At 45.3% G+C, this 27,999-nt stretch overlaps 8 protein-coding genes and 2 non-coding genes across 15 annotated transcripts; 4 read left to right on the forward strand and 6 right to left on the reverse strand.

Moving 5' to 3' along the window:
- The first annotated feature begins 5,052 nt into the window (after positions 1–5,052).
- Positions 5,053–10,778, forward strand: Fatp2 (Fatty acid transport protein 2). Of its 3 annotated transcripts, XM_070277969.1 has the most exons (6): positions 5,053–5,137; positions 6,451–6,680; positions 8,120–8,358; positions 8,413–9,057; positions 9,110–9,311; positions 9,372–10,778. In XM_070277969.1, exons 2-6 carry the CDS (start codon positions 6,591–6,593, stop codon positions 10,311–10,313), a joined length of 2,118 nt encoding a protein of 705 aa, XP_070134070.1. In that variant the 5' UTR covers positions 5,053–5,137; positions 6,451–6,590; the 3' UTR covers positions 10,314–10,778. The 3 variants fall into 3 exon arrangements, with proteins under 3 accessions (XP_070134070.1, XP_017096846.2, XP_017096845.2); XM_017241357.3 differs by lacking the exons at positions 5,053–5,137; positions 6,451–6,680 and adding an exon at positions 7,329–7,527; XM_017241356.3 differs by lacking the exons at positions 5,053–5,137; positions 6,451–6,680; positions 8,120–8,358; ... (1 more) ...; positions 9,110–9,311; positions 9,372–10,778 and adding exons at positions 7,350–7,527; positions 7,587–7,855.
- Positions 10,570–11,243, reverse strand: DCTN3-p24 (Dynactin 3, p24 subunit). The gene has a single exon (XM_017241358.3). The coding sequence runs from the start codon at positions 11,241–11,243 to the stop codon at positions 10,665–10,667; it is 579 nt and encodes a 192-aa protein (XP_017096847.2). The 3' UTR covers positions 10,570–10,664.
- A 292-nt stretch (positions 11,244–11,535) lies between these two features.
- LOC108125213 (zinc finger protein 277) lies at positions 11,536–13,042 on the reverse strand. The gene is made up of 2 exons (XM_017241329.3): positions 12,705–13,042; positions 11,536–12,647 (listed from the first exon to the last, which is right to left on the reverse strand). Exons 1-2 carry the CDS (start codon positions 12,949–12,951, stop codon positions 11,551–11,553), a joined length of 1,344 nt encoding a protein of 447 aa, XP_017096818.2. The 5' UTR covers positions 12,952–13,042; the 3' UTR covers positions 11,536–11,550.
- A 9-nt stretch (positions 13,043–13,051) lies between these two features.
- On the forward strand, positions 13,052–17,224 carry l(2)k09913 (lethal (2) k09913). 3 transcript variants are annotated; one of them, XM_017241330.3, is made up of 4 exons: positions 13,519–13,654; positions 13,744–13,925; positions 16,155–16,436; positions 16,501–17,224. In XM_017241330.3, the coding sequence occupies exons 1-4, from the start codon at positions 13,537–13,539 to the stop codon at positions 17,089–17,091; spliced, it is 1,173 nt and encodes a 390-aa protein (XP_017096819.2). In that variant the 5' UTR covers positions 13,519–13,536; the 3' UTR covers positions 17,092–17,224. The 3 variants fall into 3 exon arrangements, with proteins under 3 accessions (XP_017096821.2, XP_017096819.2, XP_070134071.1); XM_017241332.3 differs by lacking the exons at positions 13,519–13,654; positions 13,744–13,925 and adding an exon at positions 13,052–13,121; XM_070277970.1 differs by lacking the exons at positions 13,519–13,654; positions 13,744–13,925 and adding an exon at positions 15,140–15,260.
- A 212-nt stretch (positions 17,225–17,436) lies between these two features.
- TRNAS-UGA (transfer RNA serine (anticodon UGA)) lies at positions 17,437–17,518 on the reverse strand. The gene has a single exon. It is a non-coding gene; the product is annotated as a tRNA-Ser (tRNA).
- Positions 17,519–18,095: 577 nt separating this feature from the next.
- Positions 18,096–18,177, forward strand: TRNAS-UGA (transfer RNA serine (anticodon UGA)). Its single transcript has one exon. It is a non-coding gene; the product is annotated as a tRNA-Ser (tRNA).
- A 161-nt stretch (positions 18,178–18,338) lies between these two features.
- Positions 18,339–20,049, reverse strand: Fib (rRNA 2'-O-methyltransferase fibrillarin). Its single transcript, XM_017240957.3, has 3 exons — positions 19,899–20,049; positions 19,346–19,782; positions 18,339–19,089 (listed from the first exon to the last, which is right to left on the reverse strand). The coding sequence occupies exons 1-3, from the start codon at positions 19,909–19,911 to the stop codon at positions 18,508–18,510; spliced, it is 1,032 nt and encodes a 343-aa protein (XP_017096446.1). The 5' UTR covers positions 19,912–20,049; the 3' UTR covers positions 18,339–18,507.
- A 339-nt stretch (positions 20,050–20,388) lies between these two features.
- On the forward strand, positions 20,389–22,111 carry LOC108125222 (tektin-2). 2 transcript variants are annotated; one of them, XM_070278145.1, is made up of 4 exons: positions 20,389–20,518; positions 20,591–20,810; positions 20,871–21,302; positions 21,353–22,111. In XM_070278145.1, exons 2-4 carry the CDS (start codon positions 20,599–20,601, stop codon positions 22,008–22,010), a joined length of 1,302 nt encoding a protein of 433 aa, XP_070134246.1. In that variant the 5' UTR covers positions 20,389–20,518; positions 20,591–20,598; the 3' UTR covers positions 22,011–22,111. The 2 variants fall into 2 exon arrangements, with proteins under 2 accessions (XP_070134246.1, XP_017096829.1); XM_017241340.3 differs by having other exon boundaries at positions 20,450–20,810.
- On the reverse strand, positions 20,514–24,379 carry Art7 (arginine methyltransferase 7). The gene is made up of 3 exons (XM_017241339.3): positions 22,647–24,379; positions 22,427–22,578; positions 20,514–22,370 (listed from the first exon to the last, which is right to left on the reverse strand). Exons 1-3 carry the CDS (start codon positions 24,354–24,356, stop codon positions 22,115–22,117), a joined length of 2,118 nt encoding a protein of 705 aa, XP_017096828.2. The 5' UTR covers positions 24,357–24,379; the 3' UTR covers positions 20,514–22,114.
- Positions 24,380–24,691: 312 nt separating this feature from the next.
- Positions 24,692–27,859, reverse strand: LOC108124980 (putative fatty acyl-CoA reductase CG5065). The gene is made up of 6 exons (XM_017240944.3): positions 27,787–27,859; positions 26,623–26,801; positions 26,408–26,501; positions 26,179–26,342; positions 25,018–26,061; positions 24,692–24,955 (listed from the first exon to the last, which is right to left on the reverse strand). The coding sequence occupies exons 2-6, from the start codon at positions 26,787–26,789 to the stop codon at positions 24,871–24,873; spliced, it is 1,554 nt and encodes a 517-aa protein (XP_017096433.2). The 5' UTR covers positions 26,790–26,801; positions 27,787–27,859; the 3' UTR covers positions 24,692–24,870.
- Positions 27,860–27,999: the final 140 nt, after the last annotated feature.

Genomic DNA, 27,999 nt, shown 5'->3' on the forward strand with positions numbered 1-27,999 from the left:
CCGGGACTCCTTCTCCGCCTCGTCCTGCGGCGAGCCCTCGGAAGGCATTCTATATTTAGCAGCAGGATTTATGGCCGCTTGTCATTTGAGACGGTCTTCCATTCCAGAGTGCCCCTAGGATAATATTTGGAAGAAAAAAAAAACTGAAAGGAGGCAGACAGAAAAATATGGGAGAGGGGCGTTGACAGTTCTGAGTCTTCCATTTTTAGGTAGTCGTGAGCGGTACTCTCCGAAATGCCCCTCTTGGATCCTCTAGGTGGTTTCCCTGTCAAATCTTCACTTTTTCCACTGGGGGGCTGAACGAAAACAGTGTTCTGTGGAAACTCTATGCCGTAATTGCAGCCACTGAAACTAATATAGTTAAAACGCCGACTCTCGAATCCAGTGTCATTGGAGAAAGCATTTTGTACAGGTTCAAGTGCATTAGGAGCATAAATATTGACACAGGATTGGGTTCAGCAAATGACTTATTAAGAAAATAAATCATTTATTTATAAATTTTCCTCATTATAGGCATGTTTTTCATTAAAAAACCTGAAAGAACCACACACACATTCAGCCTTTCTTTCCGGGAAATGCTCATGTAATAATTAATTCTGAGATTAATAAATAAATTTCACCCAAAATCCAACTGAGATACATTGAGTGTTCCAGCGAAGTGTTGGCGAATATTGCGGGAATCTGAAATATGATCGACCCGCTGAGGAGGCAGAATCCCCCTTTGCAGGCGGACTGTATCAGCCGTTCCCAGACAAGCAGATGACCGTATCCGTGTCCATGTTAAAGTCAAAACGGTGTGTCCAGAAAGTATACGAAGCGTTTCCGATTTCAAAGTGAAGACATTTGGACTGGCGGGGGTTTCGAGAACGAAACGGAAGCGTTTTTGAGATCCTGGTACTGCCGCATTGTTGTGACCCATTCGCAGACTCATTTGGATCCCGCTGATTGATGGCCAGTATAGGAAGCAAGCTGCTACAATTCGGTGATCATGGGCGTAGTCGGAATTACTTGCCTAGAAGGGATTGCCTATAATATTGCACCTTGTTCGCGTTCAGTTTTGGCGATTTATGGGATTTCTTTAAAGTCCACATCGCACTACGCTCATGGAGGCCCACCCTCCTCCTGGGGAGCCCCTATCATCGGGGGAAACATCTGGTTCACGCAACGCTGCCTCCGACAACCGAATATGCAAACTGCTCAACGGCTCAAGTAATTAAATCACCGATATGTATGAAGGTGCTGCCTGCATTTTCGAGTGCATTTGGCCAATCAATCAGCGATCAAAGTTCATAGACGTTCTTGAGGAGATCTCATTCGGGGGAGGAGCCGGGGAGTGGAGGGGCCAGTGCTGACTAATGGCCACCGATGATGAAGTCGGCCGATCTGTCCATCAGCAACAATAACAAAAAGCCCGGCTAATGTACTGTGCATCTACGAGATACCACTGAACATGTATCTGTTTGTTTATGATCTAGGGAGCAGTGTGTGTGAAAGTTCATAAAAAGACAAGTGAATAATGGTGTTTTTCGGAAATCAGATTGGACTAGGAGGTACTCTATAAGAAATACGTATTTTGGATAGATATTTCAGATAGTAATTGGACTAAGAACAGGCATATCTCCCTATAAAGGACCTCCTTTTCACAGTTGTCATGACTGTCCTTAAAGTGAAACTACCTCACATCTTCCTTATTATTCCCAGGGTATCTGACTTGAAGTAATTACTCGGAGGCGCGAAAAAAAGGGGCAGCAGCGAGCCGATCGCTTCTGCTTCTGTCTCAGTCGCACACCTCCATTGCTGACGCCTCTCGCTCGCTCATACGCCCCGTAGCCATACCACCCCTGTACGGATCCGATTCCGGACGGAATACGGACGGCCCGGGCCTCGCATCGGTCGCATAAATATTTTGCTTTTATATTTTTTCAGCCGAAGATGCGAGGCACATAAAAAGCAACTCGCTCGCACACAGACCCGGTTGTGTGTAGTCGTCTATAAACAAAAAACAATCCATAAAAAAAAGCCCAGCAGCGTCGGCGGTCGGTCGGTCGACATCCAAAAAGGAACATCCCGGACAAACAGCCAGAACAACAACAATGCCATCCTCGGAGGAGGAGGCTGGAGGAAAACCAAACCAAACTTTTGTTTATTTACACAAAAACATTTTAGTGACTTGGTCCGCAGGCAAAAAATGTTGACTTCTCCCCCAGACCCCGCCACCTGAGCTCCGTTTCCAGGCCCCTTTCAAAAGTCAGGAAGTAAAACTAAAATGCCTTCTAAAATGGGCGAGATCGCCGATCAGATCGGGTAATTATTTTCTATTTAAAAGTCTATATATTTCCCAGGAATAATTGTAGCTTTGAAGGGAATTTTTCAATAAAGTCTTGCAAATTAATGTTCTAAATGGTACATGATGATGAAAAATTACATGTTCTGGGAACCAAAAACAAAATCTCTGTTGTAAACGCTTGACACTTTGCGCTCGGATCTCCTCGCGCCTGTCCCCCTAGTGCGGCATGCCCCCGGCTTCCTCAGTGTTTTCCGTTGGCCAACCGCAGCCGGCAGCGGGCAACATCTGGCGAAAGGGAAAAGATTAATTTCTGACAGCGCGGGAGCGTCCCCAAAGGCCTTCATCCGACCAACTACAAAGCGGATTCGATGGCGGCGAAATGGGTTTAACATCAAGAAGTCGAAGAGAGATATACCCTATAAGACACCCAAGCCCTATACCCTAAAAGAGAATAAGGAACTAAAAACCCTTTCCACCTTTCCATTGAACCATTCTTTGATTATTGAATCTTTATATTAAAAATCCCTTTTTGGATCCTTCGGGTATACCCCAAACAACATATAACATAGGCGAATAATTATTTATTCCACTGTTGATGGATGCAACATCACTGTCGATGTTGGAGCGAGAGTTTTCCACGCCGCGCTTTTCACGGTCGTATCCATCAATCCGCCGTAGCCGTAGCGTAACACAATATGCCATATAAAGTCAGATGGGAACACAACAGATACTATGCATGTCAGTGTGTATCTCCCTGGATTTGGCTTAGTGCAGGCGACAATACGTCTCTAGAACTAATCATGAGACCCATAAAATATCGCCTTGAAATTGAATTCCTTCATTTCGGGACTTAGTACCACTTTCGGGGCATTGATGCTTGGGTTACTCTTTAGTACTTCATTATGGACGCACTAACGATGTTGTTTTAATGATCTCAGAACTCGACAAAAATCCACTTGACAAAATCCACAAGAAGCAGGCAATACTTGCCCTTTTGTTTCAAGTGCCAAGTGCCAAAAGGAGGGGAGCAAAGGGCAGTCCCCGAAGGGTAACACATATTCCATATACAACAGGGTCCTATACTATATATTTATATACTGGCAGGCTATATATACACGGCATCCTCGATGTGAGGGCCTGCACTTTTTGCACAGACACTTTATGGCTGGCGGGATATGTGTGAAAAAGACCATTGGATGTCGGGCATATCTTTGGAGCCTTGTTATTCTCGAGATCCGAAGGGAAAGAGTCGAGCTGTTGATGGCCAGGGACTATAAAAATTGTTAGAGCAGAAATTCAAGTAGCCATGAAATGCTATTGAGAGTTCCTGCTGACAGATATGAATTATGTTCAACAGGTAACAAAACATTCAAATTATGGAACTGCTGATGGGGAGAAGTGCTTCAAAGTTGTCTGTGAACCCCTAGTTAACCCCTAGTCTATAAGTGCACCTGATTATAAAGAAATGTCTCTGATATCAACCTCAAGTGAATACTTATCGTGATTCATCTGTAATTGGCTTCGGGTTAAAGCTCGACTAACAACCCAGTTTATAAAAGCTCATGGAATAAGTAGTACTTCTATGCCAGTTAGAACCTAGTCAAGTTAGTTTTTTTGTCATAAAATAAATACTTAGACCTATTATAATGACTTTAACTAATCAAGAGGTTTTAGTATAATTTTGTGATTATTTTTGGAATATAAAATTTGTCTCTCAGAGAGCCCAAATATTTTCAGACGTCGTTCAAAGTCGAAACCCAACAGAGTTGCAACACCCAATTGACCCACTTCCGCTCGCTGAAACCCCCTGATTGAAAGCCCCTGGGCTAGCTGTTTAGCTAGCTCTTTATAGAGTCTACGAATAGTATCTCCTTCTCAGTACCTCGGACTGCTTATAACAATTTAGCGGAGTCATGGCAAGTGATCTGAGCCAAAGAAATCAACATGCAAAATGATATATAATAAACGGTTTGCGTTGCACTTGTTCGTGGCGGAGTTATAAAGGCGCAAGGGGTGGGGGTAACGCATCAATGGTTTATGCAAGAGTGTGTGTGAGTCTACTGAAAGTAATATTTATTAACTAACTAAATAAATAACATAAATGTTTATAATTCATCTACAAACTAGCAAAGTGAATGGAAATTTTAAACAACTAAACTTTTTCCACTTGTTTTATGTTTTTCAATTAATCATCTCAAGTACGAAAATTGTTCTCAGTGCATTTGAAGAAAGAAATGCGTTGCAAAGAATCCGCAGACAGTAGCCGAGGGCAACAGCCACAAAGAGAGTCCGAAAGTAAGACACGTGTTTTGAATTAAACGCCAGCTTGCCTCCTCGCCGTCTTCCAGCCGCCAATTCTCCCTGCAACTCCACCGACCACCCACCTCCCTTGGAGACCCAAACCCCTCCCCAGCATTTGAGCCACATTCTTGACACTGCGTGGTTGTTGACATGTTAATGGCCACAGAGGAAGCTCGTTTGGCGAGAAGGAGCCAACCAAAAACAATGCACATGTTGCATGTTGCATGTGCGGCATAATCACGTGCAAACACAGAAATCAGAATTGCAACTGACAATTTTCAGTCCGACAACAATGCAAAACCCACACACTTAACTGGGCTCAGGTGCTGGATGTGCTGCCCTGGGTGGTGGTGGTGAGTATCTGTGTGAGCTGGCGACCTGTTGCTGCCGGCGTTGCCGTCGACAGAGCTTGAGCAGTGGCAGCGGCCGAGGCAGAGGCGGTTAGCTTTTTGGGCGCAGTTGATGAACGAAGCTGTTGGCCGAAAGACGCGACCGGCTTAAACTCCGAACCCAGCTCAGACATAACTCCTACTCAAGAAATCCAAAAAAGTGAGCACCTTTAGAAGATACAAAGCCCTACCATTAGTGTCTGAAAGATAAGATTTGTGTGGAATTTGTAAAACGGAAAAATAATGGCCTAAAATTACAGCTCCCAGTTTTAATTAAGTTATAAGTGATTTATATTCTATACAGTGCGTGCAACAGTCCATCAAGTTAATCAAGTGCGCTGCAATTTTAGCCACGATTTAAGCTCATCATTTTTATGATCGCGGTTTCTTTATCCGAAATCTTAATCCCATGAAAGATTCCAGCTTGGGATGTCGGAGACCCACAAAAGGCAAAGAAATTAAACAAAAGAAAGGAGAAGAAGATTTCAGTGAAAGTGATGAAGCGTCGCAAACATCCGCATCTCTCGGATGCTTCTCTTAATGATGTCTGCCGATCACATGTGCATACATATGTATATGTATGCCACACAAAAAAATATTTAAAAAATACAACAAAAAAACAATAGCAATAACAATAACAATAACAAGAAACACAAAGGAAAAACAATAACAATAATAGTCATTTTAAATGCTTGCATGGGCAAAATGTTGTAAAAAATAATTTACAACCCGAGGACTGGAATTTAAGTTTTGAGTCAGCCTGGGGGCTGTTTGAGATGTTTATGCGCTGGCCAAGTTGATGAACAAGACAAACTGTTTTCCCAACCTCAAAGCCAAAGAGCCGACAACAAGATTTCATTAAGACTCACTTCTATTACTACTTATTTCCTATTTAAATGCAGGAACCGTCCTTAATCTCCACCCAACTTCCTCATTAATAAACGTGGCTTAATTGTCTTGGGTATAAAATAAGTTTACCATACATTAACGGGTTTATGGCCAGCAATGACTACACTTAACGTTGGCCATTCGTCGTGCATTAACAAAACGAACCGCAGCGGACCCAAATCTCACCTTGGGGCCTTACACGAAAACACACACGATCTCGGCCAGCAGGTGAACTCAAAAGCGTTGCGGCGCAGCATCCCAAGCAGCAAGCCGAAGTCAAAAAAGGCAATTTTTCTTGTTCATCTTGTGTCACCTGGGCTCTGCGCCACAATTGCAAGTTCCCCACATCGTTACCTCTTGTTTTTCTCCAGCATTTCGCCTTTTCTCTGTTGGCAGTCGCCTAATTACCTATAATTTCGCTCCGAAAGTGCACACCGAAAAAAAAAAATGGTCGAAATTATGCGAGTGGCTTTTTGTTAAGGTTGATTGGAAAGTAATTTTTAATTTATGGCTCTCATGAGATGAGAAACACTTAATTTCTTCAGATCTCTTATCGAATCTCTTTCATTAACTATTTTTTTTTAGCTGTGCCACCAACCACGATCCACAATAAAAACCACCTGAAGCGACAACCGACTTAATTGCCGACCAAACCGAGCTAAGCTGCTAATCAAACTCCGCTTAGCAGGCACTGTAGATGCCCTATTAAATCCAAAATAAACAGTATGTGCACCGCTGGTGCTGCTACCTCGACGGATGGCGGGGCGGATGGTGGTGCTGCCGCCCCAAGTTCGACGGCCTTGAACTCCGCACAGGTAAATACCACACTGACAGAGATGACTCGCTCGAATGTGGCCAACATACATATTTTTGGTACGCGCTCGATTGGCTTTGTCAGTTGTTGTTGCTCCGGGGGGATCTACCCCACCTCTGGCGATCCCCATCATGGAGTTAAACCTTATCTGACAACAAATAATACTCACGTCGCCACACAAACAAAACATACAACTACGAGCAGCAAAAAAAGCCCAAACCAGTTTACTTTTGGCCACTTGATTTTAACCGGGACTAGGTCTGGGTCTCGAGTATTATGCGATCGGTCATCTGGCCAGATCTGGCTTTTAATCGGTCTTCCAATAAAAGATTTACGCTCTTATCTTATGAATTTTCGCGATAAAAGATTTAAAGTAGTTTGAAAGTCAAGATCAGGGTGAAGTTATAAAGAAGTATAGAATGCCGACTGAAAATGAATGTTTTAACAGTCAAGATCAAGGCTGATACTTTTGGCTAATGGGGTAATTATAATTAGAAATCTTATAAAAGAATTACGGAGCAGAGTTACTTACTTCCAAGTTTGTTTATTAAATCAGACTTAGCCTTAAGTTTTTGGTAGACTAATGGAGTGCAAATAAAGTTAAAATAGTGCCAAAACTTCAGTCGAATTCTTACCAAGTTTACAAAATTTTTGTTATAATACTTCTCCGAACCAACTGTCAGTTAAATACGAAAAAAAAAATCAAACAAACAGAGCCAACCAAGCGCAAAGGGTCAAAAGAGCTGAGCAAAGATTTGCGTAACATGATGACAGGCACCGACAGTGATCCGTTGGTGGAGGATGGCGGCCTAATGCCCACCCAGCAGCGACTGGCCCTCTGGCACAAGGTAGGCGGAAGGTACCTCCCTCTAATCAACCTGTACATCCCCGATATCGCCACGGTTAGATCGTGTTCTTTATGCTGGGACTGATCTCGGCTCTGATCATCTGCGTTCTGATCCACTTGTCCAACCGGTTGTCAGCGGATGCCGAGCAGAAGGCGCTCCAGCACTTCCACGAGATCTCCTCCGGACGTACTGGCCGTCGTTTCGGCCACTAGTCCACATCTACCCAAACTTGTATATATTTTTGTTGTTGGTTATGTTTGTTTTCTCTATTTTGGTTTTTGTTTGCAAATTGCTTAAATAAAGTGCCAATTGATCAAATGCGGAATAAGTTATGCGTCTGTTGGCGTTAGAGTGAAAATTAAACAACAAGCAATTAGCGATTCACTTAGATCAGGAAAAGCTTTGAATCAACTTCACCGGGAGGGTTCAGGGAAAAAGGTTCATACTCGCTGTCAGTTGAATTGGCCAAGCACACGAGGCGTATGAGTGATGCAAGCAACTCTTTTCCTTAAATATTTGCTCTGCCAAGCCTCTCTTGATTATCTGGCTACTTTATGTTAATACTTCAAGGAGTAAAATATTTCCTTTTTAGGTAACGATTGCGATAGACCCATCGGAAGACCTCAAACCCCCAAAGCAGACCAATTGGAGAAGAGTTCTTCAATGGATTCTGGCACCCGCCCTCTCAGCAGCCACCGCCTTGGTGTTCTATTACCAGAGTCCTTGGTACGGCTTGGCCTCCATCTATGTCAGCCTGATGGCCAGTCTTCTGGTGCGACCAGGATGGCGGTGGTTCTACATAGCAGCAGTAACCACTCCCAGGGATACAATGTAAGAGAAACAGATCCCCCCAATGATATTCTTTTTAAAACTACTCCTTTTTAGAGCCCTTATTTCCTATATTCGTGTCCTGGTGTTCGTGAAGCGGCAGGAAAGGAAGAACTTGAACATCGGAGACATCTTCGAGGCGAATGTGGCCAAGCAGCCGGACAAACTGGCCATCGTCAGTGAGTCCCAGCAGTGGACCTTCCGGCAGGTGAATGAGCACGCCAACCGAGTCGCGAATGTGTTTCACAGCCACGGCTACAAGAAGGGCGATGTGGTGGGTCTGCTGATGGAGAACCGCGCCGAATTCGTGGCCACCTGGCTGGGACTCTCCAAGATCGGAGTGATCACTCCGCTGATAAACACAAATCTCAGAGGAGCATCGCTGCAGCACAGCATCACTGTGGGTCAGTGCACAGCTCTTATTTATGGAGCCAACTTCAGATCAGCGGTGATGGACATAGCCAAGGACCTGCCTGCCCATGTGGGATTGTATCAGTTCAACGATGAGGCTACCCAGGACGTGGTGGCTTCCGAGGGCCTTAGCCAGGGACTGGCCCAGCAACTGAATGGTCTCCTGGACACAGCTGCCAAGGACAAGGTGGCAGCTGGAGCTTCTCGAGCAGACCATCAGGACAAGCTTGTGTACATCTACACCTCGGGAACCACGGGATTGCCCAAGGCAGCAGTCATCACCCATTCACGGTTGGTTATGGACTTTATTTTCCTTTGGATTTTCATTGATTTAGTTTTTTAGTTACTTCTTCATCGCTGCTGGAATCCACTACGCCCTGGGCTTCAAGGATGAGGATGTCTTTTATACTCCCTTGCCTCTTTATCACACGGCTGGCGGAGTGATGAGTATGGGTCAGGCCTTGCTCTTTGGCTCCACGGTGGTTATCCGGAAGAAGTTTAGTGCATCGGGATACTTTGCAGACTGCGCTCGCTTCCAGTGCACGGTAGGATAGTTTCTTAAATCTTCTCTGGATCTTCTGTGATAGATTATAATTCTTCCCCAGATTGCCCAGTATATTGGCGAGATGGCCCGCTACATCCTGGCCACGCCGGCTGCTCCCCACGATAGGAAGCACCAGGTGCGAATGGTATTTGGTAATGGACTTCGTCCCCAGATTTGGCCTCAGTTCGTGGAACGCTTCGGCATTGCCAAGGTGGGAGAGTTCTACGGCGCCACCGAGGGCAACGCCAACATCATGAACAACGATAGCACAGTGGGTGCCATCGGCTTCATATCCCGGATCCTGCCGCAGATCTATCCCATCTCGATCATCAAGGCAGATCCCCACACTGGCGAACCGCTGAGGAATGAGAAGGGTCTCTGCGAGCGGTGCGGCGTCAACGAGCCCGGAGTCTTCATAGGCAAGATTGTGAAGGGCAACCCCTGCCGAGAGTTCCTGGGCTATGTGGACCAGAAGGCCTCCACCAAAAAGGTGGTACGCGATGTCTTCTCGAAAGGGGACATGGCCTTCATCTCGGGCGATCTGCTGATAGCTGACGAGAGGGGCTATCTCTTCTTCCGGGACCGCACCGGGGACACCTTCCGCTGGAAAGGCGAGAACGTGTCAACCAGCGAGGTGGAGGCACAACTCAGTAACTTGGCTGGCTACAAGGATGTCATCGTATATGGCGTCAGCATTCCACACACCGAGGGAAGAGCCGGCATGGCGGCCATCTATGATCCCACACGGGAGGTGAAGGTCAGCCATCTGGCCGAGGAGCTGGCCAAAGCGCTACCCAGCTATGCAAGGCCACAGTTCCTGAGATTCCTGCGAAAGATTGACCTTACCGGCACATTCAAGCTCCGCAAGGTGGAGCTGCAACAGCAGGGCTTCAACCCAGAGGTCATCGAGGACGAGCTCTTCTACGCTCAGGCGGATGGAACGTATCTGCCGTTGACTTCCTCCATTTACGAGAGAATCCAGAGAAACGAGCTGCGATTCTAGAAGATAATGCTTGAGCCAGAGAATGTGCCCAATTTAGAAAAATGGATATTGGTTGAGTCCCATCCGAATTTCATCTAGGCTTACATTCGGTAATATTGTTGCTAGAACAATTAAATGTTAAATGTATAAAATAAAGACTAAGGATTTTTTCTACGAATATTTTTATAGTGTTTTATTGTGCTAGTTTTAAATAATATTGAATATTGGAAACTTACAATTGAAAGATTACCTTTTGGTCACCCTTTTTGATAGCAAATTGATTAAAAAACTAATATTCCTATTGCCACATGACCGTAACAACAGGTACGTAAAAATACTTTCAGCAGTCTGTTAGGCAGGAGAGGCTGCCCCTCAATCCTTTGGAGGCACATTCTTGTTGAGCTCGGCCTTCTTCTTTTGCTCCATACGCTGCTCCACCTGGTCCAGTCTTTCGCTCATGGACTCCAGGGAACTTAGCAGTCCCGCCTGTATCTCGCCATACCGCTTCATGGCCAGCACCAGGCTCTCCTCGATGAGCTCGCTCTGCTGGGCGTACTCCCCATTGTTCTGAGTGATCTGCTTTAGCTGGTCCAAGCACTCGCTGGGAATGCTGCGGAAGTACTCGGCTCCCAGGGCAGGCTCCAGTTGCTTTATCCTGTCCAGCTGCTCGGCTTGCGTGTGGAGTTCGGGTGCCACGGCATGCAGGTAGACCTCCTTGGACCGCACCTGCTGTTGCTCTTCCAGGAAGTTAGGATCCAAGTATTTCTCCAGTTCAGAAGCTCGCTTGACGCAATTTTGGAGAGGGGCACTTCCTGTGGTGGCTTCGCCCAAAAGTGCGTGAGCTGAGCAAAGGGCGTCCACTACGCCTTCACCGGCGTCAGACTCAGGGACAGGACCCAGGACCCTCGTCAGGGCATCGATGCGCTTCTCCAGGATGTCTAGGGCCTCCATAATTTGTATATTGTCCTAGTTTCTCTTTATTTTGATTTATGCAAGGGAATGATGTCAGTCTGGTAATGGTCCAAAAAATACCAAAACGCGTTTTGAAACACTGGTTTCTGTAGAGTGACCACCGTTACCAAAATATTTAACCCTTCAGCGACAATGTAGATTTTTTTTAAATCTCAGAATATAAAAAGGTAAAGCTTTAAATGAAAAAACATAATTTGTAATGTACGAACTTGAAAAATTTTTTTCAGAATAAACAAATATCGTTAAATATCAATATTACGATTTATATTTACATAGAAATGTACAATTACAGCTTAAAGTTCTCCAGGGATAGTTGCTCTGCTTCCTTGTTAATCTGAGCCACACTGTCCTCGGAGATGATGCGCACATCAGCTTCGGGATCATCTCCCGTAGAGTCATCCAGCACGCATAGAAGCCCATCGTTCTCTATGTATGGGAAGAAGAACTCCGGCTTGTCCCAGCACGATCGGTTGCCAATCCCACAGTGCAACTCCTGGGTCATATGCTCAGTCAGTAAATCCAGCTCATCGAACTGGAGATCACAGGATGCGCAGCGGAGCATGCACAGTTGCCGGCGCAAGTAATTTACCACCTTGACGCGCTGGTAAAAGTTTAAAGAGCTGGTCGCCTGGTCGAAATCCATGCGGTGTTCGGCAATCATGTGCTCTTTGAGGGCGGAAAAGGACTCTCCGAGATGCGGACAAAATAGGCACTTGATGGAGCTGGGTTCGCCATCCGCCGCCCAATCAGACCAGTCCGAATCTTGCTCCCCGTCCGAGTCCGGCCTGGCAAAGTGTTTGTCGAAGTCCACGCTGCCAGTTTCCAAGTCCACGGAAGAAGATGGTTGTCTTTGCTGTTGGCGGGGCTTCTGTTTTCGCGACGTTAGAGCTGCGGAACTGCGGTTGTAGTTGACAAGGAAATACTTGTCGTACTCTCTTCGGTTGGGATTTATCCGTTTGTGTCCCTTTTTCCTCATGTGCTCCTTGAGCGTGGGCCGATCCTTGAAGATCTTTTCGCAGTACAGACACACCAAATTGTTCAGGTTTTCCTCTAACTGGTCCAAGAGTTCATCCACATATACCAGCTTTTCCGGCTTGCCCACCAGCAGAAAGTGTTTATCAAAAAGGTGGTCTAGGTAGTCTGCTCTCAATCCTTTTATCACAGTCCGGCAGAACAGGCACTCCTTGGAAAATGTCCTGTCTGTCAGCTCGAACTGGTGACGCTCGAGAGCTTCACTTAAGCGTTTTTGTCTAAGACGTCGCCGTAACTCAAAGTCCTGGGGCAGGATATCGCACAGTAAGTAGTATTTCTCGTTCTTGGAATACTTTCCATCTGGCAGCTGGTCCAGGAACATGGTAGTGCAATATTGTTCGAATTCATGGTCTGAAAATAGTCATGGGCTTAAGTAAAGACTCAGATAATTATTCCAAATATACCTACCTTGAAACTCTTTTCTCCAGTACTGCAGATAATCCTCTATAAGGGCAATGTCCTCTACATCAGCTATCACTAGGCGGTGCTCCATATAAAGGTGGGCCAGGCAGTCGTCTTTGTCTGCCGGGAATATGTAGACCTTGTCGCATTTTAAGCACTTGATGGCCGTGTTAGCCGAGGGCTTAAGCTTTGGACTGGCTTTGATCTCCACCGCAGGCAGATCCTCTCCAGCAACAGCCACCTCGTGCTCCATTTGTTATTATTTATTTATTTACACTCCCACAGCTGCGCTACAACCCTGTCTCACATATGTACATCAAAGGTTATCGATAAATCTATCGGCATCACTGGTAACAGTTGTGGTTGGGGGCGGAATTGAATTTATTTTTCCAAACAAAGTAAACACGGGAGCACGTCGCCAGCGTAAGTTGCCCGCGATCGATTGTGTCCGTGTCCAGCCCCAAGCCCAATCATCAATATCCGCACCACATACCTCCACCCGAAGCCCCGAATTCCCCGCACACACGCACTCTGCAAAGAAACGAATCTGAGCAGTCCGAAGACACAAAATTTATCAATTTAACTCAAATTGAGACTCGTCTGCATCGCAGCGGGTACAAAGTTCGATCCGTGTGCAGTGGCCAGTATTCGTATGGGTACTGCGTATGTGTATGGTGTACCCAGCCCAGTGTGCGTGTGTGCGGGACTGCAGAATTGGAACCCACATGAATACGAATACGAATTGTGAATTTTGCAGTCTCTCTGTCCAACCGCTTTTGTGCCAGTAGCACCTCTGTTAAAAGTCGAGTCAATCGTCAAAAATCGAAACGCACCCACGATGGCTGCCCACTTCTTTCGCACGGCATTTTACGCAACGGCGGGGAGAAAATCGATGAGCCTACCCTTCGCCGCCGGCCGGACAGCCGCAACTCTGGCCGTGGGCCTGTCCTTTGGTGGTAATTGTGCCTCTCTCATATGCAGTCTGCTTCCGTTTATTTATAATTGTCTTCGCTTACCGCAACCCCCAAACGCCCATCTCATGCAGCACAAAATAGCCGGGGCACCGTACCGTACGAGAATGTCTACGCCGATAGCTTCTTCGGTGGCTGCCAGACCCAGGGACTGCTCCAGCGCCCGCTGGCGGAGTATCGGGAGATCCAGCGCCCCCTGGTCCGGAACTTTGCTAGCCTGCAAGCCAACCGTCCGCAGGAGCAGCCGGGTCAACATGTAAGCATAACACCAGACTCTCCGTACTGATTTCAGGGGGTATAGCTTATCGCCCAGCATCAAGAGTAAACCGAGAAACCTTTGCACCCCATCCCAGTGCAAGGGCTTGAAAGTATCCCATTGAACACGTAAACTCACTTAAAAATATGAAAGTAATAGTCGTACATTTTCACAAAATGATGGTAGAATATATTTTTTAATGACTTTTAAATACGTTACAACTTAATGATTATTTTCTTAAAGCATTTCTTTATGCGATTTTATCTGAACAAAGTCCAGCGCACCTTATCTATTGATATACCCTTAAACCCATTTAAATAGCATGTCTCTTGATCTGTGATTGAACTTTCGTAAAAGGTTTCTTGTTATGCAGGTTTCATTTTCGTCTTTTTTTTATTTATTTGTGCACTTTGTGACTTTTTGCATGACTGAATAAATTGTATTTCTTGTACTTTGAACCCGGCAAATGGTTTCGGCTCCCTATCTCCTACCACCTCTCTCCTCTTTCCAATAATTGGTTCAGATTAGCTTCCCTTCTGTATACTTATTCTAAGTATTTTAAAACATATTTACATTTTTTAATGACCTGCAATTAGTAGCGACACATTAAACGCTTGAACTAACCAGAAAATTTTATGGTTGTTGGGGTATTGATATCGTTGGTACCATATGTTGGAGTGCAGCTGAATATTTTTGAAACCACCCTCGCGTTGAGATCGCTCAATTGCTATATAGCTTTCCATGTTCAAATCATAATGGCTCCCAGAGTCTCTCGGGTTCTCTCTGGATTCCAGACGTCAAGCTGATTCTGTCTGAATCTAATTTTTGAAAGGGTATATCCAGGTATGAGATTCTTTGGTATTTTTTTTTAGAATAATTTCAAATTTTTTGAGGGTAGAAGGCCTTCATTAAGGAACTTTAAACTCAATTTGAGTTAAATTTTTATCATAATCCGTCTCATAACCAACAGACTCTGCTATCTTTATCCAGAAGGGGTCCGAGGCTTCCAGTGCCGCAATGTAATTTAAACCAATGCCGCAAAATATGAATAGAAACACACATCCCACTACACCCACCGGGCACACACACACCATGACCACCAGCTGAAATAACTATTTTCTCCGAGGGAATGTAAGCTCAGCCCAATTCCGCTCAACTATCCACGATCGTTCCACTGGATACGTGGATATATAGTCCGTACTGTGGATCAGTCAGTCTATCACAGTAGTTGCACCTGCCTCTATCATTTATTCCAATATGGACTTCCTTATTGAGATTACGCTGCTGGTCATATTGGCGGTTATATTGCTGAAAATTTATCACCGGGCGAAACGTGTGAGTGGCCTTGAACCCCCCGCTCAAGTTCAAAGTGTCATGTCCCAGTGAAAGTATCTCTCGGAGATTCAATTTATCTTTGTCTGGGTTGAGTTATTTTTGTTCAAATAGTTAGGTCAGAATGTGATTTGGCTGGTCCTTCAGTAATCTAAATTGCAACTGCTTATCGTTCGATTTTGCGCTGGGCTATCTTCCGATCCATGGTGCTATCAGGTGGCTTAGCTTCCCGACAATGTAGAAAAAAGAACCTAAAACCTTTGCACCACCTTCATTTAGTATTGGGCCTTCTGGCGAACCTGTCGCCAACTCGAAACAATTGTTTGATTATTCGCCACAGCCAAACGGTATTTAGTCTAATTAAACACATTTATGACTACAAGTATTTGATCAAGTTTATAATAAGTGTAAAGTGATCGTGCAACCCAATATATCGTTCTGAAACACATATGGTTTCTCAAATCGCACGCATACCTGCAGTAATCTAATCAGGAACTAGCGCTTATCAACACGTTTTCAGTGGCTCTCTCTCAAGGTCACCAGCTGTTTCGTGGATAAATCAGAACCTTATCAAGTGTGCCCCATAATTTGCATGGATTTCGAATTCTAACCCACCTGTCGTCAGACTCTAACCTATCAGGCGATGCCAAGTACTTTCCTAATCTAATCGCCAAGCGATTGATTTCCCGACTGGACCTATCCAAACCAAACGAATTACTTTATAAAACCGTAAAGGTCTAGACGGCTTCCATATTTGTGACGAGCCATTAAAAAATACTTTAGCTTAAATAATGTAAATTAATCTACTTGTTTGCTTGTCGTTCGTTTAACCCCACTAATCATGTCATTTGAAATGCATTCCGAGAATCCACGATAATGTATTCATTTCAAACACAGAGCGCCATGGCCCCGTTGAAGAATCGCCGGCAGATATCCTCGCAGGATATCACCAAGAACATGACGCTGTACACCAACAACAAGACCCCTGTGGAGGTGGATCCCAAGACTTTGGCCTTCAAGAAGCCAACGGGCAACCCACTGGTTCTGATGATGGCCTGGCTAATGGCCAAGCAGAAGCACCTGAAGAAGTACGCCCAGATCTACACGGAGATGGGCTTCGATGTGATGGTGGTGCACATCACACCCTGGCAGCTATTGTGGCCTGTTAAAGGAACTCAGGTTGGTTTTCCTTAGTTAGTATCTAGTCACTCAGTAACTAACAGTTTATCTTAAATCCATCCAGGTGGTTGCTGCAGAGACTCTTCGTTTTCTGGAAAACAACCAGTCCTACGAGCCGATCGTAATGCATGGCTTTTCTGTGGGCGCCTACCAGCTGGGCGAGATCATGTTGCAGATGTCTCGCGACATGGATAGATACGGACCCATCTTGGACCGCTTTGTCTGTCAGGTTTGGGATAGTGCCGCCGACATCACCGAGATTCCGGTGGGTGTGCCCAAGTCGATTTTCCCCAAGAACGAACGCATGCAGAGTGCTCTGAGGAACTACACCCTGTACCACCTGAAGACATTCCACAACCAGGCCACTATCCACTACATGCGCTCCAGTCAGATGTTCCACTCGACCCTGGTGAAGGCTCCGGCGCTGTTCTTTGTCTCGGACAACGATCCGATCGGTCCGCCATCCTCCAACCGTGCTGTCAGCGACAATTGGGAGCGTGCCAACATCAAGGTAACGTTCAAGCAATGGGAACGCTCCCAGCACGCTGCCCACTACATGCGCCACCGCGAAGAGTATCTGCAGATGCTTTTCCAGCATTTGGAAGCCTGCGGCGTTCTGGAGGCCATCGGCGTGCCCAAGCGCGCCAAGTTGTAGACTCCCCTAGGCGAGGAGCCGCTGAATTTGGTGATATAAATTTATTCAAGAATCAATGCGATTATGATTTTATCCTAGCTGCTAAGACCTAAAAGTTTAACGAAAAAATGTCCTCTACGTATGAGTAAATGATTATGATCTGTGTGTCTTTTGCGAGGCAGAATCTTCAGGCACCCGCTCTGGAGAATTCGTAGGCTAAGCTTAATGTCGAATTGTATCGAAAAAGAGAAAAATGCTCTATGCTCTATATTGTTATATTATGAGATCGCTACAGAACGGCTAAATAAAGTAAATTAAAAATTAAAATAAAAAAGTAAAATTAAAAATTGTGCAAAAAAGCCCTATCGCTGCGGACAGGATTCGAACCTGTGCGGGTAGAACCCAATGGATTTCAAGTCCATCTCCTTAACCGCTCGGACACCGCAGCTTGTGGAACTGCTGCGTCAAATGGTTATGTAATGCGAAGGGAGAGAACATTACAGTGGATGTGGCAATATAGAAAAAGAGTCACTTAATTTTTAACTAAAAATTAAAAACTATAAGATTTTCATTAGCATATTTTATAGACAACATCATTTAGGCAAGTATTTATTTTTTAAAAATTCTATTTTGTAAGAATTGTTCTAAGAATAATATCCGGGGAAACATTATTTTAAGTTTAAGAGCTTTTTGTAGAAAATTAGTTAATTGCCTTAAAATTACTTGTTTATTTAGAGAGCCAGATAAATAGAACATTAACAAGACAAGGTTTATTTTAAATGTATATTACATGGCTATGTAGAATGTAGATGTAAAATTCTATTTAGCAAAGACACAAGCCCACCGTATTTCAGATTTATAAGAAATATGTCTATAACTCGAACAATTCAACTATAAAGCCACTACTAAATCGTTTTAGGGGTTGATCTTTAACCCTTATTATCAGGAAATGATCGAAAAGGCTCAAAAGAAGGTTTCAACCCCCGTCTTCGGTTAAGTAAGGCATTTGACAAGCTCTGAAACCAGCTGCGGTGTCCGAGCGGTTAAGGAGATGGACTTGAAATCCATTGGGTTCTACCCGCACAGGTTCGAATCCTGTCCGCAGCGATAGTTTATTTTTAATCTTTTAATTATTTTTGTTTTTTTTTTTATTTTATTTTGTTAAAAATATGTGAATTTGTAATCATATGCAGTTCATACATCTTTTAAACCCAGCGGCTTATAGTTATGTGTTTGGTTTGTTAACTAGGTTGGACACCACAGATGTCTACTCTTTTTTGTTCTGCTTTTGTGTATTTTTAACTTTTGCTACAAAAATAGTTTGCATTTTGATTTGTCTTTAAAACTATGGTTTTATATTTAAAAAGAAAACTTAATACAACACGACTGTATTGGTACAATATAGCTTAAAACTAAACCAGGCATAGGACTGTGCTCCTACTGCTTGGGCGGTGGTCGGTAGACGCCTACAACCACAGCGTGGTCTCGCTCGTAAGGCTCCAGGGTGAGCTGCTCCTGCGGCTTCAGCTTGTCGGCCTGCATTTTCTTCACCTCAGCGGCGAAGACAGCTTCGGGCTGCGCCGTCGAGTCAATGCAGGAGGCCTTGATCGATATGACGAAGTGACCGCCGTTTTTCAGGAAGTGCTGGGCGTTTAGCGCCACAATTCGTCCCTGATCCGGCTGGGCGACATCGGCAAAGATTGTGTCCACCATGCCCACCAGCATCCGGTACTTGTGGGGATGACGAGCATCCTCAATGATGGGGATGATGTTGGTACGTTTCTTGGCAACATTGATCAGATCGCGACCAGATCGGTGGGAGAACTCTACAGCGTAGACGAGACCCTCGGGTCCCACCACATCCGAAACGTGCGATACTGTTGTACCAGAGGCGCCACCTAAGTAAAGGACCTTGGAACCGGGTGGCATGTGAATCTGTTCCACGCCACCGAGAATAGCAGCGGCCAGCTTAGAGCGGAAGGGATTCCAAACACGGTACTCAATCTTCTCGCCATTGGTCTGCAAAGAAATTGAAATTATTAGGAATCTACTCTTCAAAGAAGGGAAAACAGTTCCTTGGGTTAGGAGCTCAGTTGTGCATTAATCTAAGCACGCCTTGGAGCACCCACAGCTGCTTCACGTGCACCTGAAGTGCACACAGCCACAGGTGGTCGCCAAGAGTGCTCATGGCCACATGATGCCATGTTCTGTACCCCTGCACAACCTCATCATCGACAATCAAGGTAATCTTTAATAAAGTACAAATCATACAAACCTCAACAGAGATGCGCTTTTCGCCGTAGACTTCAGATCCGGGGACAAAGTTCCTGGTGACTAGCGCGTCTTCCTTTCCGCGTGCGATAAACACTCCCTCGTGACGATGAGGCTCAATGATGACGGTTTTGCCGCCCTTGAAGCCACCTGCTCCACCACCGCGGCCGCCTCCGCGACCACCACGGGCGCCTCCACGACCACCACCTCCGCGTCCTCCGAATCCGCCACCTCCTCCACGCCTATCGCCACCGCCACCGCGTCCTCCACCACCACCACGGCCTCCAAAACCGCCGCCTCCACCACGACGATCTCCGCCACCTCCACGACGATCTCCACGGAAGCCACCGCCTCCTCCTCCTCCTCCACCGCCGCCGCCACGACCACGGAAGCCTCCGCCTCCTCCTCCACCGCCGCCGCCGCCACCGCGTGGACTAAAACCTATGAAGAAATCACATTTTATCAGTATTCCATAGATCAAGAGGTTAGTTTCCAAGATATATTTGGTTTTTCATCGCCTGATTTGATCAGTTTCGATGGATTATGGATTTGCGCACCTGGTTTGCCCATTTTTTATTGCTGTAATTGAACTTTTTAATACAACTTTAAAAGAAATCTGGACCGTCTCCTATTAACACGCGGCAATCAAAACGCTGTACCGACGAAAAGAAAAACACGTGTGTGCGGGAGCCAGGGATGGACATTTTATCGAAGCAACAAGATACCACGGTATGGTCACACTTACACCAACATAACACGGTTACATTATGATTTAAAGGCGGATTTTTTAAAAAACTAAACGAAAAAAATACAAAATATTTATTATTATGCTTCATATTTAAGAATAAATATAAAAAAACTGATCTTTACCATATTTTAAACAAAATTTTGAAACTAAAGCTTAACTTTTAACCACCTAAATTTTTTTTACTTAAACAAATTTTTTCGGATTTTAGAATTTATTAATTATGATTTACCAAATATACAAATTTTGTCTATTTTATAAAGCACTCTTGCAAAGTAAATCAAACAAACCAATCCCGGTCGTCCCTGACAATGACCCAAACGCCTTGGAGATCTAGTGGTCTTTGACCAAACAAACATGGAAATCAATGCTTTGGAATCGGGGTAACTTCCTCAGTCCAAGTTGAGAATTTCAGTTGGAAGGACAAATTCAGTAAAGTTCTTTAAAGAAAAATAATTTTTCGTAGTTTATAGTTTTGCACAACCACCCCATTACAAAAATTAGCTTCCACGATGGCTTTCCGTTCGGTGACCACCTTGGAGAAGCCATTGCAGCATATCTCGCTGACGGACTGGTATGCCCGGCTGAATCAGATGCGAAATATTGCAGATGCCCGGAGAGCAGATGCCTTTGCGATTCGTCATGCATCCAGATCCCTGAGGAACGAAACCAGGATCGAGAGCGTGTGGGCCAATTATGAAACTAACGAGGCACTGACGGATCGGTAAGTCCCCAAAGATGGTCTTCATGGTTTCTGGTTATGACTTTGGAGTCTTTTTTAAAGGATTTCCGAATTGAATCGTTGGAAGGACATCATTTCCAAGACCTTTGAGAGGATAGAACGAGAAATTGATATGCTGATGGAGGAGAAGAATGCCACAGAGCGTGAGCTAGAGGCGTTGGCAGGTCCCATTTCGGTGATAGCTGAGTGCCTGACTATGCGCGATGGACGACTTGGCTCCGAGATCACCTATGATGAAGCTGATACCGAAATCAAGAACGAGTTGGCTATCTTGGAAAACAATCAACGACTCCTCGCAGATCGTTGCCAAAAGGCGTGGGAAAAGCTGACGCGTCTGGAGGAGGTGCGCTTCAAAATCGGCATGGAGATTGAGAACAAGGTGGAGGCAGTGGAGCTGGACAAGTCTCAGTTGGCCTTAGACCGTAATGCGGCCAATATCTCTTACAAACCGGATCCCACCAGGAATCCTAAAAAGTGAGTATGTAGCTTTAAACCACACACCTATATTTATCACTGCCATTCAGCTCCTGCTCTTACGAGACCTGGCTGGAGCATGTGAAGAACGTGAAGCTGCTGGCGGAGAATGAGCTGGCTGACACCTATGCCATTCGGGAGGCGCTCTTCGTGTGCCGGGAGAAGGCACGCAACATGCTGCTGTCTCAGATGGAACGGGCGGAGCACACGATTCGAAAGCGCATCTTCGAGACCCAGCGGGCCAGGAACGAGTTGGAGTGGCAGCAGACAAAGATGAAGGAGGAGATGGAGAGGGCGATGTGCGAGATCCGCAGTTCGGAGCAAGCCCTTCGTGACAAGGTTGACGCCCTTAAATTGGCGGAGACGCGTCTGGAAAATCGTGCCCAGAGATCTGGCATGGAGCTGTGCATGGACCAGGCCCACGACATGCTCTGCCTGGAGGTCGAGAAACTGCGCGAAGTCCGTCGCCGGCTGATGGCAAAGATTGATGAGAGCAAGACCAACTTCAGTTTGTTGGAGGAGCATGCCAAGCGCATCGATGTGGATCTTGAGAACAAGCAGCATGCCCTTATGACCGACATTCGTGCCCTAGACCTGCGCATGCGGCTCCGTGGCGGCGAGTTCGGAGTCAAAGTGGCCAGTCCATCTGCCCAAACTGACCGTAACATTGTCCTTACCCGTATGGAGAAGGAGATACCCAAGGACTAGACTACGTTATATCACTCGTTTTATGTATTTCCCTGACGTTCATTGTGCGTTGCTGCGTTTTTCCAAATTTATGTGAATAAAAGTATATAATCCCCCTCGGATTTCTACGGCTTTTTCTGGCCAAAAGTAAATGAGAGCTGTCCCAGTAGTGGCTTAAAGTCGGTGCTCCAGTCTAGCGAGCTGATGGTTTGGTTGGCTTTTTGAGGAAAATGCACTCCTTGCCGGACGAACATGTCCCACTTTACAAACTCTCCCGGAGTTACTTCTTCACTTGGTCCCGTGCTTACTACGGACCTAGGACTACTGTCGTTGATTAACTGCCAGTCCACCCACAGTGCTACGCCATTGCAGGTGCCAGGACTGAAAAAAAAGAGTTTTTAGTTAATTTACTCAGCTATTCATAAAATAAAGCTTACTGCTTCAGTTCTATGGTTCCTTTGAGGTGATGCTCCTCACTAAATTTATGGAAATCCACGTTAAGAATTTCCTGGGGTTCGGCCAGCGCCCGACAGGGATATTCCCACAAGGGCTGGGCTTCCACCAAAGTAACTGCCTGCTCAGCAGACCTCTGAAACAAAAAAAGATATAAAGTAAGAAACGAAATATTAAATTCTTTAGAATTTATGTTTTTCCTACCTCTACCATTTCATCAAATAGCCTCAGATCGAATCCCTCGCAGCTGACTACAGGAGCTCGAATCTTGTGCAGATCCAAGAACTCTACAGGGAGAGCATAAATTCTGGCGGAGCAAGGCGATATCTTCACGTCTTCAGGCAGTTTCTCCTTAATTTTCGCCAGCAAGGTTCCAAAGTAAAAGTTGTCCCATGGAAGGATTGCATTGAGGAAGTATGGCTCTGCAAAGACATGTGTAATTCCACCTAGCTCCGAATCCTCCACTTCCTCTACTTTATCCACAAACTGGACGTTCTTTAGTTGGTTATGTTGCACAATAGATTCAAGCAGCCTTCGCGAGAATCGATGAGGTTCGTGGAGATGAACTGATGCGGCTCCTAAAGCAGAACTCGCCAAACCCAAAAGGCAACCGTTGCCAAGAACCAAAACTTTGGACTTTTCCGCCTCTATGTTCTCCTCCAGGTACCGCAAATAGCGTTTGTTTCGGGTAGATTGGTTCATCTGACCAATCCTACTTCTGGAGTATGTCATATGCAGATCGCAGGTACAAGTATGTCGGCTGACACTTTTCGCTGGCGCTTCCGCGCGAGCATCAAACCATAAGGAATATTCATCATGATGGCAGCTCAAGTGGAAAGATTTTCCTGCTTCTAGCAGTTGGAGCGGCTTGGGTATGTAGTAGATGGCCTGCATCCAGTGATCCCGCCAGGGAACCACATTAGGCAATGGCAAATCCTTGCCCTTTTTGCCGGCCAGGTCTTTGATTTCCGGATGTGCCCAGTAGGGAGCGCAGCTGAGCAGAATTTCACCACCATCGTCCAGTTGGATGTCCCACCAGTAGAAGACGAGTTCAGCAGAGCCTGGCTGATTTGATTGCACTTCCAGAAGCTGATCCCGCTTCTTCTCCCTCTGCTTTTTACGTTGAAAGTCGAACTGGAAGATCTCCACGGGGTCGGTAAGGGGACGGAAAGTGTGACTTGGCAGCTGCGACAACTGGACATCATGCAGACCCGCTTCGCCCTTGCATCCTTTCAGTTGCTCGGGCGGTTGCAGCAGAGGTTCGCCATCGAGGTTGGCCAGGGATTTCAAGCTGTTCCATTGCGCCGCAAGTGGGGACTGAGCTACCTGAGCGTAACACCTGGCACGCGCTGGTATGCACAGTGCATCCTCTGTTAGGAGCTCGTCGTGGGCATGGTTATAGATTCCTATGGCGCCTTCGCCTATTAGTTCTGTATCCAGCAGCTCAGCTACCAGAAGATTGGCCTTTCGTGGCATATCCTCGCCAATTTGAATGTCCGTAGAACGTTTCCTAATGAGCCGCACTTTATCAGCAGCTCCATTTGCGGCCAGGATTTTCTCGGCGCAGTTCGCCATGGGTAGGAATGCTTCGCAGGCGGTCACAGAATCGGCACCGGCTTCCAAAGCCATCATAGAGAGGATTCCAGTGCCCGTGCCAATGTCCAGGACGTGGACTTCCCTTCCTGCAGATCGCATCTCCCCTATTGTTTTCCGCAGGGCAGCAAAGTATTTCTGGTTCCGCTCCCAGTCGTGCAGCATGTCGCCGAATCCAGCATTGGCCACCTCCTGGTGGTAATCGTAGTCATCCTCCCGCTCCTGCCACGAGTTCTCGCCGGTTATGGGGTTCAGCACTTGTGAAAAGCAGGACATTGTGCGGGGACGGAGAAAATGTGGCTTAAACAAATTCCTCAACATTCAAAAAGGTTATCACAAATATACCAAAATTAGGGTTTTGATAATATATCAAAACATTAATTTATCGATATTTTTTTACAGAAACGGTATTTTCTTATCGTGTAAAATTACAATGTAAAAAATTCTTTGATATTAAAAAAAAAACCATTAAGAAAAGCTAACATCTTTATTAGAGGAGATCCATTTTTAAAAATTAATACATTTTTAGAATCGAAGAATCATTCACCATTAATCTTTATCAAAATCGTTTACAGTAGTTTTCGATAGTTTTGTTCTCATTTTTTACATGGGCGCATTTTTTTGAATTCTTTGACCCGAATTGAAAGAGATGAAAATGGGTTTATATATTTTGTTTTTATTTACTCTGTTTTGTACAAAATTTTTTTAGGTTTCAATTTACATCACCACTTAAAAATTACATCTAACCTAACATGGTTTGGGCAGGGCACATCTTTTGGTCTCAAGAACTTAACTAAACTAATAGATTATCCTCCGAAATTGAAATTTAATAGTTTCAGCCCGCAAAGAAACAGCGGTAGAGCATATAGAGGATGCCGAATATCCAGATGCCCTTGTAGACCTTGTCCACCACCCACATACTGCAAAGAGATCGAGAATTTATTAATGATGAGTATCGTTTTTTAAGAAACTTTTAACTTACACTTTCATGTGTCGCCTGGCAGCCGGAATAGACTCATCCGATTCCTTCAGGATGAGCCGACGGGCGCAAAGCACACAGTTGGTAAAGTAATCTATTAGGTCCAGCTCTATCTTCTCTATGACGTAGGTTCGACGCTCCTTGTTATTCATTAATTTTCGAAGCTTCACCGCCTCTGAATTGTCAAAACTCCAAACATTATTGGCATAGTACTCGAACACCTCGAATCCCTTGTAAATCCTGTTCTGGACGCGGCACAACACCGGAGGGTATCGAAGGATCCACAACAGAGCGTCAACAAAGAGTGCCGGCATCCATTGGAACAGAACCATGCAGATGAAGTGCACCCAGTAGTTGGATTTCATTGAACCACCGGGATACCAGGCCACACCGTTTAGAGGAACCTTGTTCTCAATCACCCACCGTCCCAGCTCAATGATCTCTGCCCAAGAAACCTTGATTTCGCTGGAGGAGGTCATGTGGGCCACCCGGTTGGTGGCATCAGTACCGGCGCTTATATTCCTCCAGCTGGCCACCAGAATACCATTCACGGCAATATCCACCGGCAGGAAGTCACCATAACCAGACGAGTTGCAGTACATTGTCCGGATGACGCCCTTTCCAGCTCCAATCAGGAGTCCCGTGGGTCCATTAATGTTATCCGTCCATCCGGGAATAGGCTCCTTCCAGATGGGAATCACAATCGAAGGTCGAAGGATTACAGCGGGCAGTTTATCAAACTTCTCCACCACCAGGGCCTCTGCCAGGGACTTTGTGTAGGCATATGTGTTGGGAATGTCCCCCAGAACCTTTCGCTCGATAATGGACACCTCCTCATCCGTCAACCACTCGCAGGCCTGCATCACCTTGTGAGGATTCGCTGGTGGGTCGTAGGGCTTCTCGTAAAGAGTTTTCACATGGAGGTGGCAGTATGCCGTGGAACAGTAGGCGAAGAAGTCCAGGTGCTTCAAAGTGAGGGCCAGGTCGAGCATGTACTTGGTACCACGGGTGTTCATAAAGACAGCGTTACGAAGAGGTTCGTCAAAGCTGGAAATGAGAGGTGAGAGGTCATCTTAGATCCTATTCTATATAAATCTTGGAAAAGTTTATTGAAAGTAATATTCTACCATCCAAAAATAATTTATAGAATATTTAAAAACTTACCGCACAGTGGCCGCACAATGGTATACAATGGAGACTTCGTTCCGCAGGGTTTCCAAATCCTCTTCGGAGATGCCCAGGCCAGGGGACAGGACATCGCCGGCTATGGCCCTCACCTGTTGTTGGATTTTCTCCTCGCCACGCATCTGCTTCACCTGGTCAAAAAGCTAGGAGCAGCACACATGCCACAAATTAATTTTGATTAACAACGCATTTATTTGCAACACATTACCACATTCTGGAATATATCCTTGATGCGCTCCTGCGGATCCTTGCCCTTCTTTGGTCGAATGAGTAAATAAATGCGTTTTAGCCCACCGCAGGACCTGTAGGAAGTCATAATGATGCATATTAGCGAAAGCAACTTGGATTAATGGGGTCTACGTGCAGCGAAGATAGCTTTCCCACACACCACCCATTAATTATTAGTCGCCTGAACATACTGACCTTAGAAGTTTCTCCACCAGGACTTTTCCAAGGAACCCAGTGCCTCCTGTAATGAACAGACTGCGTCCTTCGAAGCACTGCGCAATGCGGTCCACCTCGGAGTCGTCAACTTCTCCTATGGTGCCTAGGTCATCCTTCTCGTACACGAACTTTGGTTTAGCTGTCATGGCTGATGGCTTCTAAGGATGACACAGAAAAACTTAAAACTTCTAGCCTTAACTTTGGATGGAAAGATGTAGTTATAGAACTACAGACCTTTAAAAGTGACTAATTTTTAATAAAAATCTAATATAAAATTGAATAAAGACATTAAGTAGCTATAGTTGACCCAATGATCTTATCCGGCTGATTTTATGGTTGTTTCTAATTGTGGACTTGGATCCCCTGGATGGCAGACACCTATAATCTTGTAGTTGGCCCGGCCAGAGCGACGAGTGAAACCGAAACTGAAACTCAAACCAGACTCCAGTGACTGGCCATAAAAGTGGCGTTAATTTGAGGTCCAGTTTTTTATGATACTGTTGTTATTCTTGGCCTAAAATTAAGAGGCTTGAATAGCTCTAGCATTGGCCAAGATCAAAACAATTAGTTGTAGTTCATGGCCGAAGACCGAAGACTCCAACAGCGAACGTGGTTTCTTGTAGAAAGTGAAATGAGTGTCGAAAAGGGCAGTCTTGAATGTGATAACTTGGCGAAAAGATTGTAGCATGGCCATGTTAACTATTTAGCTTTGGGCCAAAAAAACTTCGTTTAACGATTTTGTTCGATTTCGTTTCGGAGGTATCTCCATCACAGATCTCAGTTAAATTTTCTTTGCTATAGTATCCGGTAAATGAGGGGATTGCATGGACGATGACAGCCACCAATTTTCTCCAAGAAAATCGTGCGCCACCTGGACAATAGCCATTTAAACGGTAGTCAGTTTCTCTATTGGGAAACTGCCGAAAAATGTCTTGCATAATGTGGCTTTTCGGTTAGAAGCAACTAGTTTTCGTAACTCAAGAGATGTCAACAACGCGATAGGAAAATAAAGGAGCGGACTCCACAAAATACCCAGAAATATCAAAACTACCAACTAATAAATTATTCACTTATAAAAATCACTAGTAATCCTTGCTAAGGTTTTCAGCTTCGGAGGAAGATACCAGCGGATGCTTGGCTCACCTGTGCTCACCAAATGCTAAACACAAACTGATCGGACCTGGCTGCGGAATTAACAAAAACAGTCTCGCATATGAAAACAAACCTAATAGAAAATAAAACGAAACGACTTTAGGTTAAGACTATGTATCGTATTGGCTAGTTTAGCACACTCACACATACTTTTGGATCTCGGAAACCAGCTAGGAGGCACAGTTATCGGGCCCCAGACCGGAG

The sequence above is a fragment of the Drosophila bipectinata genome, chromosome 2R (genome assembly GCF_030179905.1).
Source record: "Drosophila bipectinata strain 14024-0381.07 chromosome 2R, DbipHiC1v2, whole genome shotgun sequence".
Lineage (NCBI taxonomy): Eukaryota > Metazoa > Arthropoda > Insecta > Diptera > Drosophilidae > Drosophila > Drosophila bipectinata.

Coding starts and splice junctions, on each gene's coding strand:
- Fatp2 (XM_070277969.1), top strand. CDS start 6,591: ATGTGCACCGCTGGTGCTGCTACCTCGACGGATGGCGGGGCGGATGGT. Junction 8,359..8,412: donor ACCACTCCCAGGGATACAAT/GTAAGAGAAACA, acceptor ACTCCTTTTTAG/AGCCCTTATTTCCTATATTC. Junction 9,312..9,371: donor GCGCTCGCTTCCAGTGCACG/GTAGGATAGTTT, acceptor ATTCTTCCCCAG/ATTGCCCAGTATATTGGCGA.
- DCTN3-p24 (XM_017241358.3), bottom strand. CDS start 11,243: ATGGAGGCCCTAGACATCCTGGAGAAGCGCATCGATGCCCTGACGAGG.
- LOC108125213 (XM_017241329.3), bottom strand. CDS start 12,951: ATGGAGCACGAGGTGGCTGTTGCTGGAGAGGATCTGCCTGCGGTGGAG. Junction 12,648..12,704: donor CTGGAGAAAAGAGTTTCAAG/GTAGGTATATTT, acceptor GACTATTTTCAG/ACCATGAATTCGAACAATAT.
- Fib (XM_017240957.3), bottom strand. Junction 19,090..19,345: donor AAAAGCGCATCTCTGTTGAG/GTTTGTATGATT, acceptor ATTTCTTTGCAG/ACCAATGGCGAGAAGATTGA.
- LOC108125222 (XM_070278145.1), top strand. CDS start 20,599: ATGGCTTTCCGTTCGGTGACCACCTTGGAGAAGCCATTGCAGCATATC. Junction 20,811..20,870: donor AACGAGGCACTGACGGATCG/GTAAGTCCCCAA, acceptor TCTTTTTTAAAG/GATTTCCGAATTGAATCGTT. Junction 21,303..21,352: donor CCCACCAGGAATCCTAAAAA/GTGAGTATGTAG, acceptor ACTGCCATTCAG/CTCCTGCTCTTACGAGACCT.
- Art7 (XM_017241339.3), bottom strand. CDS start 24,356: ATGTTGAGGAATTTGTTTAAGCCACATTTTCTCCGTCCCCGCACAATG. Junction 22,579..22,646: donor TATTTGATGAAATGGTAGAG/GTAGGAAAAACA, acceptor TTTTTGTTTCAG/AGGTCTGCTGAGCAGGCAGT. Junction 22,371..22,426: donor GGAACCATAGAACTGAAGCA/GTAAGCTTTATT, acceptor CTTTTTTTTCAG/TCCTGGCACCTGCAATGGCG.
- LOC108124980 (XM_017240944.3), bottom strand. CDS start 26,789: ATGACAGCTAAACCAAAGTTCGTGTACGAGAAGGATGACCTAGGCACC. Junction 26,062..26,178: donor CATTGTGCGGCCACTGTGCG/GTAAGTTTTTAA, acceptor TCTCATTTCCAG/CTTTGACGAACCTCTTCGTA. Junction 24,956..25,017: donor GCCAGGCGACACATGAAAGT/GTAAGTTAAAAG, acceptor ATCTCTTTGCAG/TATGTGGGTGGTGGACAAGG.